A 19,821-nucleotide genomic window follows, 5' to 3' on the forward strand; every position below is an offset into this window, starting at 1 on the left:
ATTCCTTGTGTTTGCGCACACTTAAGTGGTGAATAAAGCTCATTCTGATTCTGGTTCTGATAAGAAAGCACCCCTACAACAACTTCTGAAAGTGAACGATATGTATTTTACTCGAGCATTACATAAAAATGTCATTTTTTACATTAGTGTAATCATTTTAACATGAGTTTAGGAACTGAATAATAAAAAGGAAAAATAAAACACTGCTTAGTATTTACTCTTTGAATTAAATATGCACTGATTCTTATTTAAGCTACAAAAGTTATTTAGGTAAGAGCAGTGAGTGATTTTCTCTTTGTCTTTTGTTCATGGCCCCAAATATTGCAAGCTGTAGCGATATGCATATTGCGATATGTACATTTGCGATATTTCGATAATTTCGATATATTGCACAGCCCTAGATGACGGTAATGCAAATACAGTGATAAAGAATCAGTAAGAATTTTTTTTTATGTTTTTGAAAGTCTCAAGTTGCCGTAAAAACAGCAATTTTACTTTATTTTATATGAAATATTTTTACAATTTAAAATAATTGTTTTCTATTTTAATATATTTTTAAATGTAATTTATTTCTGTGATGGAAAAGCTGAATTTTTATCAGCCATTACTCCAGTCGTCACATGAGTATTCTAATATGATTTGGTGCTCAAAAAACATATCGGTAACACTTTACACTTAGTTGGACTGTACTGTTTTTAACATAAATAGACTTGTATTTAGATGTATTTAATAGATGTATTTAAAAAAGTATCACCCGAATGTATTTTAGATTTGTTTTGTCTAGTATTAGCCTTAAATGTCTTTTAGTTTCTTTTTAATTGTATGACTATTGTTATTTATTCTGTTTTTGCAATGAAGATAGCCTTTCTGCTGACATGGTGTTAAAGCTTTATAATTAGGCTCCACTTTTAAAATAGTTCTCATGACCTAATAAAAATATTTTTAAAAGCATTTATTAATCCTAGTTAATGATAATTCTAACAGTTACTAATACATTATTAAAATCAAACGTTGTACTGTTAATATTATTTAATGGACTTGAGCTAACATGAAGTACATTTGTATTTTTATTAAATAACATTAACAAAGATGAATAAGTACTGTGATAAATGTATTGCTCATTGTTAGTTATTGTTAGTCAGTGCATTAAAGGATTAGTTCACTTTCAAATTAAAATTTCCTGATAATTTACTCACCCCCATGTCATCCGAGATGTTTACATCTTGCTTCAGTCGAAAAGAAATGTAGGTTTTTGAGGAAAACATTCCAGGATTATTCTCCTTATAGTGGACTTCAACGGCTACCAAATGGTAGAAGGTCAAAATTACAGTTTCAGTGCAGCTTCAAAGGGCTCTGCACGATACCAGACGAGGAATAAGGGTCTTATCTAGCGAAACGATTGGTCATTTTCTAAAAAAAAAAATAAAAATGTATATACTTTTTAACCTCAAACGCTCGACTTGTGTAGCTCTGCAATGCGCCTGCATACTCTGAGCAGTCCCGTTCAAAAAACTCCCATCTCATTTTCTCCTCCAACTTCAAAATCGTCCTACATCGCTGCAGAAGTACCGACCCAGTGTTTACAACGTGAACATGCGAAGAAGGTCAAACGCCCTTTATTACAAAAAAAAAGGTTTATTGATTTAGGTGATTTAGGACGACTTTGAAGTTAGAGGAGAAAATAAGATAGGAGTTTTTCGACATACCCTAACTGTCGTGAACCGGAATGCACAGAGTTCACGCAGAGCTACACAAGACGAGCGTTTGAGGTTAAAAAGTGTATAAATTGTAATTTTTTTTAGAAAATGACAGATCGTTTCGCTAGATAAGACCCTTATTCCTCGTCTGGGATCGTGTAGAACGCTTTGAGTGAGTAAATTATCAGGAAATTGTAATTTGAAAGTGAGCTAATCCTTTAACTAGTGTTTTCTAATGGGATCTTGTTGTAAAGTGTTACCAACATTTCTTATTTTTTCTTATTATTATCAATGCTAAAAACAGTTGAGCTGCTTAATATTTTTTTGTGTGTGTGGAAACCGTGATACAGTTTTATCAGGCTTCTTTCTTTGGTGAATAGAAAGTTCAAAAGAACAACATTTATTTGAAATCGAAATCTTTTGTAACATTATAAATGTCTTTACTATCATTTTTGATCAATTTAACGTATCCTTACTGAATAAGTAATAATTTTATTTACCACAAACTTGAACTGTATTGTATATTGTTTTATACCAGTGACTACTGCCAGTTTTATTTTGGCACGGAAACAGTCATGACCATTTTTGTAGATGTTTTGAGTTCCTCATGATAAGAGTCCTTTAATAAATGGTTGGTGATATGAAGTGAAGTGACGTGACATGTGGCCAAGTATGGTGACCCATACTCGGAATTAGTGCTCTGCATTTAACCCATCCAAAGTACACACACACAGCAGTGAACACGCACACCCCCGGAGCAGTGGGCAGCCATTTTTTGCTGCGGTGCCCGGGGAGCAGTTGGGGGTTCGGTGCCTTGCTCAAGGGCACCTCAGTCGTGGTATTGAAGGTGGAAGAGAGCACTGTACATTCACTCCCCCCACCTACAATCCCTGCCGGTACGAGACTCGAACCCACAACCTTTGGGTTACGAGTCCGACTCTCTAACCATTAGGCCACGACTTCCGATGTATGGAAGTATATCACAGCTATGTTCTGTTTTCACAGATTATGATAGATGTGGATGACAGGAATGATTGGAAAGAATGCATTGATATCGGAGGTGTCCGCCTCCCTACAGGATACTATTTTGGGGCTTCTGCGGCCACAGGAGATCTTTCTGGTAAGTGCTACTAATAAATCTCCCCTAGATGGCCACAATAGTCCTCCTGATGCCTTTTGCCAGACCTCACTGATACTGTTTGCTCTGTGCAGATCATCATGACATCATCTCTATGAAGATGTACCAGCTGATGGTGGAACACACTTCTGAGGAGGACAACCAGGACTGGACGAAGATCGAGCCTAGTGTCAGTCTCCTCAAGTCGCCGAAAGGTAACACAGCTGACGTTACAGACATATTCATCTGTTGGCAGGAGGATTTTTCATTCAATTGCTTGTCATGTTCACATCTTCTCCCACAAAAAAGACAATATTGATGATCCGACGGGAAATTTCCGAAGCACGCCCCTCACTGGCTGGAAGGTGTTTCTGCTTCTGCTGTGCGCTCTGCTGGGAATCGTGGTTTGTGCCGTTGTTGGTGCCGTGGTCTTTCAGAAGCGTCAAGAGAGGAACAAGAGGTTCTACTAAACAACAGGATTTCAAAGAACTCTGGCGATTGTAGGTGAAAGAACATTAATGTGAATTTTGAGCGGCTGTATACATGTGGATGTTATTGAACTGCTCGACTGGAAGGAATGCTGGTTTGAGTCTAAAGAGTGGGATTTGTGGCTTCAATGAAACGATTCTTTATGTTGATCTTTCTGATTTGGGTCTGCTGAAGTAAATTATGCATTTTCAATGCGGTCTACAGTAGTACATAATTTCTGTGTGTACCCTTTATACACTTGATTTAGCTTCATTCTCTAAATCCTTGGTGGTTTTATTTTTTTATTGTTTTAACCCTTTATCTGTGTTTCTTTTCCATCTACACATTGTTTCGTTCTGCTCTGGAGTGCTGATTTTTGTTTTTTTGTTTTTTGTTTTTTTACAAACTATGATTTACTTAAGAGGATTTTTAATCCACTGATGAAAGGTATCCTCTAAAATTGATCAAATCAATGTAAATATTTGAAGTTATTGCCCTTCTCTCTACAGGATCATGTTTGAGCCTTGTTTTTTAAACCATGGGAGTTTTGAAAATATTGAACCAAAAAAGATCGGTTATTTTATTACTGCAGGGTAACAAGAGTTCATTCAGCCTTTTGTGAGTTTAGTTGGGTTATTTTTTTACATCTTTCAAATTTTTTGCTCCTCAATTTGAAGTTATCGCTATGCACTGATTAACAGTTGTTTCTGAAAGACGTTCACGTTGAATGTAAAATGATGCTTTTGGTGAGAAAATAAAGCAGTTATAACAGTTTACTTGTTAAATATTTGTTTTCATTTTTTTGTTTGTTTTTAATAGTTTAACCTTTTTTTTTTATTATTATTTTGCACTTATTTATTAGGACCCAATTTGCATATTAAACAACTAGCGTTCAAAAATAATGAATAATTCCAGGACCAAAGTAATTATTTGTCCTGAAAAATATTTTAGTGTAATAAAAAAGTGTCAATAACAAGGTTTTTGGACAACAGGTGGATATTCGGGACGGGTACAAATTCGAATAGTTTTGTCACTGTCTGCAGCTGCACATTGTGAAGCAGCATCAAGATGTTGTATGTTTATCTCAAGAAACTTCAGAATTTTGTCCCCAAACATACTTTTGTGAGTAGAAATGTGAAACTATTTAAACATCTTGCACCCAAGCGAAAAAATCTTCAGCTGTAAAAAAAAAAACCGTGGCCTATATGGGTTGTATCATTCATAACTTATTTATACAAGATTGTATTTAATTATTTATTTTATTTTATTTAATTAAGTACTTCTACGGAATTGCAAATGAATAATAAATTAATTTGTTGCATGTAGTCAAAGTTTGAATTTTCAACTAAATATAGCATATAGTAATAAAAGAGGAAAAACATTACCATAACAAGCCAAGTGTGTTAAGCAGTGAATAATATTTCACTTTTTGTCAACATTATTAGTCTTTATTATTAACATCATAGACCACAGCAGATCTAACAGGCTACATTCACATTAATGAAGAAATATTTTTTGACATCGGACAAAACTGATCTTTTTTTTTTTTTTTTTTTAAGTATTCTGGACAATGAGCGAATGAGTATCAAAAGTTGCGCACACACAAAGTTTTGCACTATTTATTTATCATCTCTCTTTATTTTGCACAAGGTATAGGTATATGTACAGTGGTGACTAATCACCATGTAGGTAAATTGAAGAATCACCCCTTTCTTCTTTATTGCCTATATATGGTAATTAGATTCACCGTTTTGGACTTGGCAGGACTTGTCATTGATAGGCTCCGTCCTGTCTTTTTTTCATGATAGAAAGTGCCATGTTAGAGCCATACAGTTGTCCTATAGGCCCTTAATAAAGCTCTCAGTGCATGCTAGAGTCAACAGACTGATGCCAAGCAAGGTATCTGGACTGCTCATTACTGTTTTGAAATAACTTTTCACAGTATTTTCCAGCCTTCTTCCCCATGACTGCTCAATGGATTCAGTCCAGTCTATTACTTGCCTGTCACTGGAGCTGCTTTCATTGTGCCTTGCCAGGACCTTAATAGTCATGTCTTGGCCCCACATGATAAACATCGGTTTGCCCATGAGCTCCGAAAAATTCAGAGCCGCTAGGGCATTTTCTGCATCATGGTGGTGTTCAAAGTTCACAAAACCATAGCCATGAGAGTGGTTGATAGTACTTCTGTCTCTGCACACTTGTGCAGTACAGATGTGGCTGAATGGGAGGAATATTGCATGCAGCTCTTGTTCAGTCACGTCTGAGTGCAAATTACTCGCAAGCAATGACCTTGGTTCATCAGAGCTGCTCTCCCTGGGCTCAGTCTGCTCTTTGTCTTTAGGTTCGCCGTTCCCGTCACAGGCCTCTGTGCACGGCAGGACTTCCCCAAAGTCTGAGAGGGTATTATATATGGCAAACCTATCTTTGTGTCTTGCCAGGACCTTAACAGTCATGTACTGGGCCCATGAGCTCCAAAAAATTCAGAGCCACTAGGGCATTTTCTGCATCATGGCGCTGTTCAAAAGTCACAAAACCATTGCCACGAGACCGGTCCGTTCTTCCACCTCTGCACACTTTAACAGAACGGATGGGTCCGAATGGCTGGAATACTGTATGCAGTACTTGCCCAGTCACATCTGGGTGCAAATCATTGACGAGCAATGACCCCTGCATTTTGGTTGACCATTATCCTCATCTGAAGACCAATTGTAGGAAGTTGCTATTTTGATTGTCCGTCAAGACTTTTTTCAAAAAAAGCTATTAGTATAAAGCACAAATACTGTGGAGATGCTTCAGTCAGATCAATCAGTCAAGTAAATGATATAAAGTGTTCCTGTGGCTCAGTGGTAGAGCATTGCGTTAGCAGCACAAAGGTCGTGGATTCAATTCCCAGGGAACACACATGCTGATAAAAAATGTATAGCCTGAATGCACTGTAAGTCGCTTTAGCGTCTGCTAAATGCATTAATTTAATTTAATTTAAAATGACTGTTTTGATGCTTTTAAAGCCTCTGAACGTTCTAAAATTCTAATGACTGTGACGTCACAGATCACGTGACTTTCTGGACTGCCTGTGTGACGTCATAACGCGCGCCGCCAATGTTCCACCCACTGATCTATAATAGAGAAATATATATTAGTCATATATAGATCAGTGGTTCCACCGCATTCTAATGAATCAATAGAAAATCATCTCATTTTAATGAGAAAGCATTAACGAGTCAATGATTTTACATCTAAGGCACCTCTGTACAATGCTATACAATGCAGACGTCCTTGTAAAATGTTATTTATTTAAAATTAGGAATTAAAGTTATTAAAAGTTTCATTACAATAGCGAACTGTAAATCCTAAATTTTGAATTTTCATACAATAAATATAGTGCAGTATAGTGCCAGCTTGTATTGTAATGTTTATATTCGAATTTCTGCTTTAGTCCCATGCATATGTCTGATATGTGAAGCAATCATCAGTGTGCAATAGATTCACACGTTTAGCCTATATCGCTTTTCCTGCCTGAAAATATAAATTAATTTACAATTTAGTTTAATTCGATATAATATAGTCATTATTTTTCCAAAGTCCCTGATCTTTTTGAAAATTATAGATTTGTATGACTTTGTTCATCCAGTAGTAGCCTAATGAAAATACCTATCTTTTACAGTTGTACCTCCTGACTTACAGCCGAAAAATGCGACAACATAAAGTAGGAAAATTAAATAAATCAGATTAATTCTTGAACTCTTTGTGGAGAGTAATCGCACGTAGGCTACCCCAGATAGCACACGTTCCTCTGCAAGATGTCTGTTAAAGATCTCTTCATCTGGAAAGCATCTGCTGTGTACAAACATCTGACAGACGTCTTTAAGATGTCAGTTTTACATGCATTCTAAATCATAAACATCTTAAAGACATCTTCTAAACGTCTATTTGACATCTGATAGGAAACGTCCTATAGACGTATTTCAGATGAGCAAATACTCTAAAAAAATACATCTTGCAGATGCAGACTCTATGTAGGCCTACGTGTGCTATCAGGGGCTAAATCCCTTGTTAAGTCGTAAGGTATCACACCGTTCAATAACACACTCTAACGTTTTATGAAGAATGTGAACTCAAAGATAATGCTCATTTTACGGGTATGTTCGGATGGCGGGGGCATTAACGGTGTAGACAGGGCCATTGAACTAAAATCCTTTTCAAAGTTTCAAAAGATTCGATTCACTCAGTTGAAAACTACACTGACCACGAGCAACCTCGGGAAAACGCTTTCCGCTTGGGATTGGACGGTGGCCGACGATGGGTTACGTGGCATTGGAGTGGCTGCGCATGCGCAGTGCGCGTTTCACCGGCAGTGTCAAGATGGTGGCAATCAGAATGCAGTTTACACTTTATTTGGTGTTGTTGTTAAACATTTACAGCAGTTTTGTGTCTGCGTTGTATTTTCATATCGGCGAGACTGAAAAGAAATGCTTCATAGAAGAAATACCGGACGAAACCATGATAATAGGTAAGTAGGAGAAACAGAATAAGCCAACCTTGCAGTGCACGTTAATGCTTAGCCTAGTGCTAACTAGCAGGTTTGTCAGGTAGAGTTCACTCGTTGGCAACCAGCTTGACTTCAAAATAAGTTACAAACGAGCTTTTTCTAGGCTTTCCCATGACTTAGACAAATTAACATTTGAATAGACATTTACAGGCATACTGGACTGAGAAAGCAGCAGTATTAACTAATACGCTTTTCTTAAACATTGAATGAAGTGCTTAAGGTAACACCATAGTGATCCATCCTGCTGGACTTTGTCTAAGTTAGCTGAAGAGGTGAATTATGAGACAAGAACCTGATGTTGAAATATCCTGAATACTCAAGTGACATTACATAGTGCAACACCAAGTGAATATGACATAACTCCTCACTCTAAGATTGTATTGTTGTCAGTGGATTATTATGAAAATAATGAAGTGACTTCAGTTTCTTTCCTTACAACTTTGTGATTTTGTCTTAACCAGGTAACTACCGAACGCAGCTCTACGACAAGCAGAAAGAAGAGTATTTGCCTGCAACTCAAGGACTTGGGATGTTTGTGGAAGTGAAAGATCCTGATGAGAAGGTCTGTTTGATTAAAGGTTTTGTGAATAATAAAAGTCCAGTATGTTTGCATTTTATCATGTTCTCATCTTTTTTTGGGGGGGGTTTCAGGTGATCCTGTCCCGCCAGTATGGATCTGAGGGCAGGTTTATCTTCACCTCTCACACACCTGGAGAGCATCAAATCTGCTTGCACTCAAATTCCTCCAAATTTGCTCTGTTTGCTGGTGGGATGCTTGTGAGTTTATATTGTGCACCGCTTCTTCTAGTCTACTTCAACTATATTATAAATATGCTGTTGAGAAGTAAAATATTGCAGAGTACTCAATGCAAACATGTTCCACACAAATGGACAAAAAATTGTTGTGAGGAGCTAAATGTGTTAATGCATAAAACTTCTTGAATAATTTCAATTATATATATACACACGCACACATATACATACATACACAGAAAATGTATTAAATGCAAGGAAAGTGTCTACTTTAATGTTTCAAATAATTTTTGTGAAAACAAAGTATGGGTGAAATAATGTTCCATTATCATGCAGCATAATATATATTTATGTAAAAATAAAACAACATACTTATTCTGACCTGTACTTATTAAAATATATAGATTATTACATTTTAATTTATTAAAAACTCTCGGATAAATGGGTAAAACCTAGTGTTTTGAAGGATAGTGGCAAAGATTGGTAAAGATTTAAAATGACAATGAATTAGTTTGGCTGCATCGTGATCGTTAAGTAGAGTCTTTTAATGTCATCTAATGATTCTTGCTCTAAATATGCCTGACAATTTTATTTAGAGCATTATAGTGGGTGTCTGGTGTAAATCATGGTAAAAATGTATGATAGTCATTATTTTTTGCTCAGAAAAAATATTAAACCGGTCACATTCTAATGTATGAAAAATGTAAAGCTTTATTAAACTTTTATTTTATATATATATATAATTTTTCCTATATTTATGGTGAAGAGCACAGTCTGATATTCACTGGCTACCTATTCAGACAGCTTTCGCTTTTGAATTTTAATATAGCGTGTTCACTTGGACATCCAAGTTGGTGAGCATACAAACAACTATGCAGAAATCGCTGCCAAAGACAAGCTGACGGAGTTGCAGCTGAGGGTACGACAGCTGATGGAGCAGGTGGATCAGGTCCAGAAAGAGCAGAACTATCAGAGGGTAAGTGTCCTACAGGTTTGAGAGTTGAGATCCGGCTTATTCAGCACCAGTGACAGAACATGGTGTTTTCTGTCATCCTTGCACAAGAGTGATCCCAATCTGAATCGTTTTCTTCTTCCAGTATCGTGAGGAGCGCTTCAGACAGACCAGCGAGAGCACCAATCAGAGGGTCCTGTGGTGGTCTATCGTCCAGACGCTGATCCTGGTGGCCATTGGGTTTTGGCAAATGAGACATCTGAAGAGCTTCTTTGAGGCCAAGAAATTAGTATAGAACTGTATTTGGATTTGTTTTTTTAAGTTGTGATTGTACAGTACACACAGCATTTTGAAGATTGCCTGCTTCATGTGTGGTCAAGACTGCTGAAAAGTCAACATGCTCTCAGTTCAGTTCCCTCCCTGAATTCCCATTTTTATCCTGCATTGACGTTTGTTTTACGCTGCTCGTTTCAGTGCCACACCCCATGTAATGTGAACCTGGTTTCTGTTCAGAAATGCATTACAGTGTGTTACTGTTTGGAGGTGATAGGCACTCAACAAAAGCAGTTTACTGGATTCAAAATGCAAATTGCATAGTGGTTGCCTTACCATTTTTTATAGCCCCATAACTTGATAAAATAATATTTGACATTTGTTTCAGAAAGCTGATGACGACATTAACTATTAAACTGGGCTGCAAGTGTGATTTTTTTATTTTTTATTATTTGCTTAAACATTTACAAAACAAAGATTATCCTGGTGGCAGGTGTAAATGTATTCTGTTGTTTGGTTATGCAGTAATTAGTATGATATTTAAAGTTTTGCTCAGAGTGAATGTTGCTTGGTGTTTACATTTTTATTCTTTATACAGTTGGTTAATGTTTTCTCTTCTATACCCCAATTGTATTTTGTGTTGAGCATCATTGCGGTCAAGAACACTCGGATCATGTTAGTATTAGGCCTTCTTCCCTTTTGATAGCTACAGTTTGATGTTGACCTCAGTGAATAAATGTGTACATGTTTAAAACGTATATATCCAAATAAATGGCAAAATGTAGTTATCAAAAGGTAAAATGTTTAATTATGAGTACTTGGCACATTGAAATAAATAATATCAAAAGGTTTTATATTTTTCGTGAATGCTTAAATCCCCATTTCTCTGACAGATTTGCTTAGTTTCCTTTGAAAACGGTATTGACGTCTTACACATACATTATCATATTTTCACATCTTTTTTCCTATTGTAAACTCCTCAGGTTGATGTAGAGATTTCGGTGGTTTATTCACTCTTAAATTGATCTGCCCAGAATACACTGTAAATCTAAAAAGGTACCATGCCTTTATAGCTGTGTCATAATGTTGTATTTTCTTCAAAAAATAAGACCGCATGTTGTTTTGAGTATTTTGATAGATTATTGCTCATTGAATTGCTTTGCCATCATATTTGTATGGTTTCTTTTTTTTTGTTAATAATTATTTTATTTTTTGTCATTTTAGTTTATATGCAGCCACTGGGAAATGGGTTTACTTTTTATGTAGGGATACGGGAGGGAAAGATTTGTTGGTGAGAAATCTACCCCATAATTGCACTCAGAAATAAAGTTTTCCACTTTCCCCAACGTTGGCTTAGTTGTCTACATAATTGTTTGGGTAACATGGCTTCTACAAGTAATTTGAGGAATGAATTTACTAGAGGAGTGTTACACACCATGGCCATATTGACTAATGATATGAAACACTTCTGTTGCCAGTCATCATACAGTACATTACAAACATCTATTTAGGCTAAATTAACTGACACCGTTTTCATTATATCCTGTAGAGGATATTATATTTGAGTGAATTTCTCTGAGACCACAGTTTGAAGTCTGGATGTCCTGTATGAGCACATTCATGGCTTTTTATGGATATCAAATATTTGGAGGTTTGGTCTTTAAATATGACTGATATTGACAGAATGATCAAATTTAGCACTCTAAAAAATGCTGGGTTAAATACAACCCAGCGCTGGGTAAAATAGGGACAAACCCTGATAATGTTTTGTAATTATCATTTAAATCTGGCTAATTTAATAAAAATTGTTTGTCGTAAATAAACATCTCAGAAAAATGTTATGGGGCTTCAGATCGGAATATGACATTTTATTACGAAACGGTATAATTGTCATCAATGTCTTCTGTAGAGGACACCAGGACAAACATCATGTTAATCAGGCATTTTGGGGAATCACAAGTCAATATGAAAGAAATTATAGATCAATATTCCTATGAAATATGAGATATTCTTATGAAAATGCTGCCAAGTTATTACTCCCTTTTGCTTATGGTTTGCCCCAAGAACACATTATTATGCAAATGAGATGCATTGTAGCCTATATACATTGTATAGAATGGGAATACCAATTTATGGATATTTTACGCACATATTACATAGAGTAAAACAGTATATCAAATCATTCTGTTATATCTTTCATAACTTAGTTGAGAATCATCTTTGTACAAAGTTTGGCTAAAAATAGCCTGAAACCTAAAAACTGATTGGTGAATGAAAAAATGTCTATCATGTCTATTTATTTTTCGAATAACTTAGTCTTGGCGTCCTCTACAAAGGAGATAGAATAACATATCTTTTTTAGAAAATGTTATTTTTTTCTCCATTTGTTTCTTATGCTCCAATCTATATTTAATGAAATAAAAAATAAAAAATCACAAAGTTTTTTTTTCTGGTTCTCAGGAGGATATAGTTAGGCATAAAGATATAGTTTAAACTATTCAGAACTTTAAAAATAAATGTAATTGGAGGTAAGATATTTATTTTACTAGACTGCCTATGCGTGTTATAGCTAGCAGCGACCGATTCGTGAATCAAATCTTTCTTTGGGTCGGATCTTTTCAGTGAATCGGTTGAACCGTTTCACCTAGCTGGTCTAAACTGTTCTGCAAATGTTATTTAAACCTGCAAAAACGTTTTTATTCCGCTAATGAAGGTAAATATTTTTTTAAATACAAAGTTTATTTAGGTTCTAAATAAATATTTAGGAGCTAATTGAAGATTGCAACAAACTTAAAACGCGTGGAACTAAATTTAACGCTTTATTTGCGTAATAAACTGTGCTTTGTGCCTACTATGAAGCTTTAATGGAGCGTGCAGTGTTCTATGGGAATTTGGAAAGTCGGTGACCATGCGATAGCGTGAAACAGTCATTGAATCATTTTAACCGGTTCAATAAAATAAACTGTTCGAAAGAACCGATTCGTGGAAAAGAGTCGAACTGCCCATCACAATTGCTCGTTAGTGCAGTCATATTTGTAAATGTATTGTCTCGTTGCACATTTACCACTACCCTTTGGTTACCTTCGCTTTATGCATATAACTGTATTAATATATTTCTGATCATGTCTCTAAATGAATTGTACCGGTAAGGTCAGAAAATCCTAGGAACTTTATTCCTACGTTGTTTCCAGAGGAGTATTTCAAAGACGGACGATTGCAGCCGAAATTCTGAACTCACGAAATTCTATAATCATACATAACAAGCATGAAATATGTTTATGACTGTGCTTTACGGTTGACGGAGCGATTGGCAGTGAAAGAGCTCGTTCAAGCCGGCCGCTAGGAAGAATGGGATTTAAAGTTGCAAGTCATTTGTGATGGAAAGAGACAAAAGACACTGTTGCAAACTAGAAATGTGATTTGAACATCGTCTCGAGCTCAAGGCTGCATCAGTGAAGTGCTACAGTGTTGCACAGAAAGGCAAGATGATGTACTCTTCACGGAGAAAACCTGTGCTGTATTTCAAAGATGATGGAAGGTATACGCTTTAATCATAACATGCATATGAACACGTGACCACTCTGATGCGTGTTTTATCTCAATATAATCTCATTCCTATAGCTGAATTATTGTAATCATTTGCAAGTGGTGGTCTGTGGGTTTGTAAAAGCTTCTGTGTGAATGAGGAAAAGCGGTTCAGTGAGTATATGATGGCATGTGAAGAGTTTTAACCCTGAAAAGCCTGACATAAGAAATAATCTTTTTTTTAATTAATTTTTTTAACCTGTTAACTGTCACTGGCCCACATGTTTGTAACAGTAATATCTTAGTCTAAACCTAAAGTAATCTTGACAAACTATATATAGTTTGAAAGCTTAAAGACTCATATTTGGTGACATATTTTAAATATATTTTACAGAGCAACAGCAATTTATTAATTAGAGCCAGAGAACGAGTTCTGACCTTTATTTTGAAATAGTGATGCACATGTAAAATCATGAAAAATCAGTAAATACCTCCATTCATTTTCGTGTCAAGTGTTAAAAAGATAACATCCATTATATTTTTTGAGAAAAAACGTCTAAAAGTGTTTTGAATATAAATAAAAACAATAGATTTTAAATGTTTGGTGCAGCTTGAACTATAACGCACATCCAGGGTTCTCGTCGCATGTTTTTATGTGTTTGTTAGAGGTTGAATTCAAATCAAATACTGCCATACTTGCCCATAACACAGTATGGTTATGGAATGTGATGTCTACTTCATAAATGTTGTGAAAAGTGAAAAAAACATGTTTCAGATCACTCAGACCATATATGGAATTGGGGATGCCCTTGTATGGTTACTAACGGGGTTTGATGGTCATCTAGTGGAAAGGTTTGGTACTGCGCCCAAACAAAATCTTACTGAAAGCTCATTTTTTGATATATCAACCCTCAAATTTGGAACACAACTTGTTCAGATTTTTTGGTTTTGATTTTCTCGCAGTTTTAGAGTTCAACATGTTTTGTCAAATATATATTTTATATAAAACATGAATATTTTAATATTTTATATTTTCATAAACTTAAACTTCCATAAGTTTTTTTTATAACATTTTTCACTCTACAATAATCTGGCAAGTGTCTTCTTTAAAAAGAGATCAACCTTAAGTCTGTGCTCCAAAGCATTGAAAATGTATAACAATTTAAGTTGGAAATATCATTTTCAGGTCTGTGCTCAAAAAGTGGAGCCGACAGCTTAATTGTGACGTGACGTGCGGTTGACCTGTTTGTTGAACCTTTAGACAAAATATAAGAGACAATCTTAAATGTTTGTATATTTTTGATGCATCACAGGCTTTTATGGCTCACATAGTATGATTTAATGTGAATGTGGAGCTCAAACATGAGGTGCAAAAAAAACAGAAGTTTTATTCAGAAACCCAAAATTAGCACAAACAAAAATGCAGTTTTGTGCAGCTGTTATTTATATGGCCAAAAAGTAGGATGAAATTCTGATAGCTTGTAATGTAAATCATTTCGATCATTATAACAGTAAATCAGACTACTTGCATAAAATTAATATAAATATCAGTTGTCCCTCTGTATCTCCTAGTATGTCTCATTAAGATTATATTTAAATGCTTTGTTTTTTCTATCAAAGCTCTATAGTATTTATTTTTATTTTATTTTTCTAAAAAATGTGGCATGGATAATCAAGTAAACCTGAGTTGCATCAGTCCAGTAGAAATCAGAAATTTCTGTTCATCTTGAAATATTACTAACAATAGGCCTATATGTTATTCTTACGTTTACCTCATAAAAAAAAATCAGTAAAGATTTCACAGCAAAAAGACATGTGCACCATGACTTGAAGGGGGACATTTTTACAATTACACCCAAAGGCCTTTTACTTGCAAAAAAATGTATAAACAATCAATCGGTTGACAGAAAGATTGTAGTACATTGTGTACAACAGGTTTTTAAGGAAAGTTTTAATCATGTTGGTACTTTAGAGGCCTTAGAATATGTATCAAATATGATACCGTAGGCTTCATAGGGTTAAGTCTGATTGAGCAAGACCAGTTGTATACAATGCATGAGGTCCTTGAGGACCAGTTTGTAAACCAATGTGGCTAATGCTTGCTGTTGTATAGTGTAAGTTGCTTATACTAATTAATTTTGATTGACTGGCTCACTAAAAGCTTAAACTCTAAAAATCGTATTGTAACCTTTCTCATAATGTACTTCAAAGACCCTGAGAAATCATAACTAGAGATTTATTTAGGCCATGTCTTTTAGCAGACACACACATTTCAAATTGACAGTATTTCTCGTCTGAGAAAACTAACCAAAATTATTGATGACTCATCTTGCACTCATTCATTTTGTCCAATCAGATGCTCTCTAGAATATGAATGTCCCTCCCACTAGTACTGTTTAAAGGTACAGTCACATTAGTGAAATTTGGGCGGAATTTCATGGGGCAAGGTATGAAGCACAGCTTACACAAAAACAAGTAACTTTCTATTGGTCAATGTGGCAAATTTCCATAATCAAACCGTTGTGAAATCTGCATAGGGAAATATTTCAGCCTCTGGAACTGCATCCACATAACAATAAGCGTTGACCACTGAATTTTTGTCTGTAGGGACTGTTGTTGTCCATTTATTCAGTGCTTGAAAGAAGTTCTGTCAAGTTTACTCAAATGTATTTATGCTTTCAGTTTTCTGTCGAGGAAATGCACTGTCTGGAAGCTCTTCGGGCTCTGCATGCTGTTTGTCTTGGGGTCCCTTCTTTGGGTGCAGCTGACTTGTTCAGGAGACATGAGCCAGACATTTGGGTACAGTCACCTCCCTCACCAGCCCTGTCCCGTCGAGAGACAGTCCTCATCTGCTGATGACCCATCCTGGGGCCCTCACAAAATGGCCCTCATCGTGCCATTCAGAGAGCGCTTTGAAGAACTGCTTATATTTGTCCCTTACATTCACACTTTCCTCAACAAAAAGAAAATACGGCATAAGATAATAATTATAAACCAACTGGATCACTTTCGGTGAGTAACTTTCATTGCTGGAGTAGTGTAGTTCCCCAAGCTGAAAGGGATTGTTCACCCAAAAATGAAAAATTTGCTGTTAATTTACTCACCCTCAGGTCATCCAAGATGTAGGTGACTATTTTCTTCAGAAGAACAGCAAAGAAGATTTTTAGCTGAAACCATGGTGCTTGGTGATTAAAATAAATATAAAATTGAATAAAAGAAAGCATATCATGGAACTCACAATTGATACCTCTGGCTCCTGATTATATATTGATTGAAATGATCAGTCTGTGCAAGAAACTGAACATTATTTAAAACATTATTACCTGTATTCCAGAGCCTCAGGGAAACAGTGTGTCTGGTTCGCAAACGAGTCATTCTGTTGAACCGATTCTTTTTGGTGAACTAGATGAACCAGTTCTCCAAATCAGACTAAACTGTCTGAAACAGTTTGTGGCTCGAGCAGCACAGATCTACAAGTTACTCAATCAAAACTCACTTTTGGTCATACTTGACAGTCACTTCGACTCGAAATGAGCCAAAATACAGGCATATATGATCCTGGGATTCAGATTTTTGCGCTCCTGTTCGCCCTGCAGTCACACTAAACTGAGGAAACAGTTCTGACTCGGACCGATGAACCAGTGAAATGCGCATGCGTGAACCCAGCACCTGAATGAAGAGGCCAAATGAAAGTTTTTATGGTTTCTCATTGTGTATATATATATATATATAAACAGGTGAGCTGATGAAGATGTTCACTTTACATGCTTAAGTTCCATTCACATCCACATTTCACATCATTATAGGGTGCTTTAATAATATAATTGCGTATACGTTACGTCATTGTGTGATTATGTAAACAAACTAGTGAATTGAACCAGTTCACTGAAACGAACTGTCCGAAATAATCATTTCAGGGAAAAGAATCAGATTTCCCTGTTGCCTGAGGCTTTGGATTACAGGTTATAATGTTGTAAATAATGTTCAGTTTCTTGCACAGACTGATTGTTTCACTTCATGAGACCTCAGTATATCGTCAGGAGCCACAGGTATTAATTTTGTGTTCCTCGATATGCTTTTTTTATTCTCAAATATGGGTAGCCGCTGACTTGCATTTTATGAGTTTCATTGCATTAACATGAATGAGTAAATTAACAGCAAATTATCATTTTCCGGTGAACTATCCCTTGAATTTCATACAATGTGTAATATAATACTTGTTATTTTTACCGAAAGCAATATCACAATTTGTATCCATGCTTTTCAGGTTCAATCGGGCCTCTCTTATTAATGTTGGGTATATGGAAAGCGGTAATGACACAGACTACATTGCAATGCATGATGTGGACTTGTTGCCTCAAAATGAGGATCTGGACTATGGATTCCCGAAGGAGGGACCTTTCCATGTGGCCTCTCCAGAGCTTCATCCCTTATATCATTATAAGACGTATGTTGGAGGAATCCTGCTGCTTTCCAAGAAACATTATCAGCTGGTAAGAAAGCCGAATACTTTTGAGTATTGATCACTGTTTCTGAAGAGAATTTGTTTGCGAATTACATTCTCTTGTCATTTCTGTCTGAAGTGCAATGGGATGTCAAACCGCTTCTGGGGATGGGGAAGAGAAGACGATGAGTTTTTCAGGAGACTAAAAGCAGCTGATCTTAAGGTACACAGAAATGTTTGAAAAATTATCTTATACTATATTTCTCATTTGATAAATCATTTTGTTGTTACCATTCAAATATCTGCAGCTTTTTAGGCCAACGGGTATTACTACAGGAACTAAAACATTTCGACACATCCATGATCCAGCCTGGAGGAAGAGAGATCAGAAGCGGATCGCTGCACAAAAGCAGGTAGAAAAACTACTTTTAAAATATATATACCTCATGTGAAATTCAGCAGTGTTAACATTATAGTTATAATCATGTGATAAATGTCCCTACCTCAAAAAAGATTTAGATTTTGCTTATTGAAATTTGTTTATTGTTATCTGAAATCTTTTGAAGCCATTTAGCAAACAAACATAAACTGTGGTTACATATTTATTGTTTTCTTTACAAGCTAAATTATTATTATTATTATTATTATTGATTCTCAATAATATTAATAATAAATTAATCTAAAATAAAAACAATATAATACATGACTAGCAATGTGAGCATAATTTAGGGCTGAAACGATTAGTCGACATTATCGACAACGTCGACAATAAAAAATTGTCAACAAATATTTTAGTTGTGAGTAGTCGTTTGATCCCTTATGACCTAATGTAAGAGCCTGCAATAACGCGGTTTGACCAGTGTGGCGCTGTAGCGCAAGACTGTAATTCAGCTCTCCTGATGCAATTCAAAACAAGACAGCGCTACTGCGCGCTTTCCTCTCAATAACAAAATAAACGCATCAAAAACTGACAGCGGCGAGAAAGCAGTAGTTTAAAACGCATCTGATTACAGCAATGTTTGCACGAGCTCTGCGGTTCAGTACTCCAGTATAGTCCAGTCACGTTGCGTTTATTTATATAGTACTTAATGCAGTAGACAGCCTTAAATCAAGCAGCTTTTACAGTATTAAACATGAAAAACCAGAGTCAGTGTCGCTTTCAGTTAGAATTAGAGCCCGACCGATATATCGTTTTGCCGATATTATCGGCTGGGGAAAAAATATTTAATTAAAGTTACAGTTTGGTTTGCAGAGATCAAAGCTTGATCTAGCTCAGGACTGTTTTGATTATCATAACCAGTGTTGGGGGTAATATATTACAAGTAACGCAAGTTACATAATCAGATTACTTTTTTCAAGTAACTAGTAAAGTAACGCATTACTTTTTAATACCTAATAATGGTCAGATTAATCGATTATAAAAATAATCGTTTGTTGCAGCTCTAGAGCATATTAGAATGATTTCTGAAGGATCATGTGACACTGAAGACTTGAGTACTGATACTGAAAATTCACAGAAATAAATTACATTTTAAAATATATTCAAATAAAAAAAGTTATTTTAAATTGTAATTTTTCACATACTTAATCATAAGAGACTTCTTTCAAAAACATGTTAAAAATCTTATCGACCACAAACCTTTGAACGGTAGTCTGCAGTTTTGAGCAGTTTTGGCAGAGGCGGACAAAGTACTCAACTCCATTACTTGAGTGAAAGTACAGATACTGCTGGTCAAATATTACTCCATTGTTAGGAGATGCACAACAGTTCTTCTGTGGCTTTAGAGGTAATATTTTCATTTACACAATTTTGCTAAATCAGACAATATTGTGTCAAATATATACTACAGTATTAACTTCTTATTATTGAATTGTTGTAAATAAATATCACATTTGCAACTGGTCAGTGTTCAAAAAATGCTGGGAAATCTCTTCATGTAGCCCTACAAGAGTGATTCCTGATAAACTGTCTGAAAAAAAGAAAGTCTCGTTTTAGAGAAGAAAAAAATCACCCACTGACTTTCAAAGCTGCCACATAGGCCA

At 35.6% G+C, this 19,821-nt stretch overlaps 3 protein-coding genes across 3 annotated transcripts in view; all 3 read left to right on the forward strand.

Moving 5' to 3' along the window:
- The window catches only part of LOC107662004 (vesicular integral-membrane protein VIP36-like), a 7,493-nt gene extending 4,001 nt beyond the window's left edge, over positions 1–3,492 (forward strand). The window contains exons 6-8 of the mRNA XM_016451845.1: positions 2,703–2,817; positions 2,910–3,029; positions 3,124–3,492. Of these exons, the coding sequence (XP_016307331.1) occupies positions 2,703–2,817; positions 2,910–3,029; positions 3,124–3,284 (396 nt within the window). The 3' untranslated portion in view covers positions 3,285–3,492. The remainder of the gene's footprint in view (positions 1–2,702; positions 2,818–2,909; positions 3,030–3,123) is intronic.
- A 4,062-nt stretch (positions 3,493–7,554) lies between these two features.
- LOC107662005 (transmembrane emp24 domain-containing protein 9-like) lies at positions 7,555–11,155 on the forward strand. The gene is made up of 5 exons (XM_016451846.1): positions 7,555–7,792; positions 8,293–8,393; positions 8,483–8,608; positions 9,414–9,560; positions 9,682–11,155. The coding sequence occupies exons 1-5, from the start codon at positions 7,582–7,584 to the stop codon at positions 9,829–9,831; spliced, it is 735 nt and encodes a 244-aa protein (XP_016307332.1). The 5' UTR covers positions 7,555–7,581; the 3' UTR covers positions 9,832–11,155.
- A 1,826-nt stretch (positions 11,156–12,981) lies between these two features.
- Positions 12,982–19,821, forward strand: part of LOC107662034 (beta-1,4-galactosyltransferase 7-like) — a 9,921-nt gene continuing 3,081 nt past the window's right edge. Inside the window, exons 1-5 of the mRNA XM_016451892.1 lie at positions 12,982–13,347; positions 16,017–16,346; positions 17,602–17,827; positions 17,918–18,001; positions 18,087–18,191. Coding sequence (XP_016307378.1) covers positions 13,295–13,347; positions 16,017–16,346; positions 17,602–17,827; positions 17,918–18,001; positions 18,087–18,191 — 798 coding nt within the window. The 5' untranslated portion in view covers positions 12,982–13,294. The remainder of the gene's footprint in view (positions 13,348–16,016; positions 16,347–17,601; positions 17,828–17,917; positions 18,002–18,086; positions 18,192–19,821) is intronic.

Source organism: Sinocyclocheilus anshuiensis, unplaced genomic scaffold (genome assembly GCF_001515605.1).
Source record: "Sinocyclocheilus anshuiensis isolate Anshui unplaced genomic scaffold, SAMN03320099.WGS_v1.1 scaffold535, whole genome shotgun sequence".
Lineage (NCBI taxonomy): Eukaryota > Metazoa > Chordata > Actinopteri > Cypriniformes > Cyprinidae > Sinocyclocheilus > Sinocyclocheilus anshuiensis.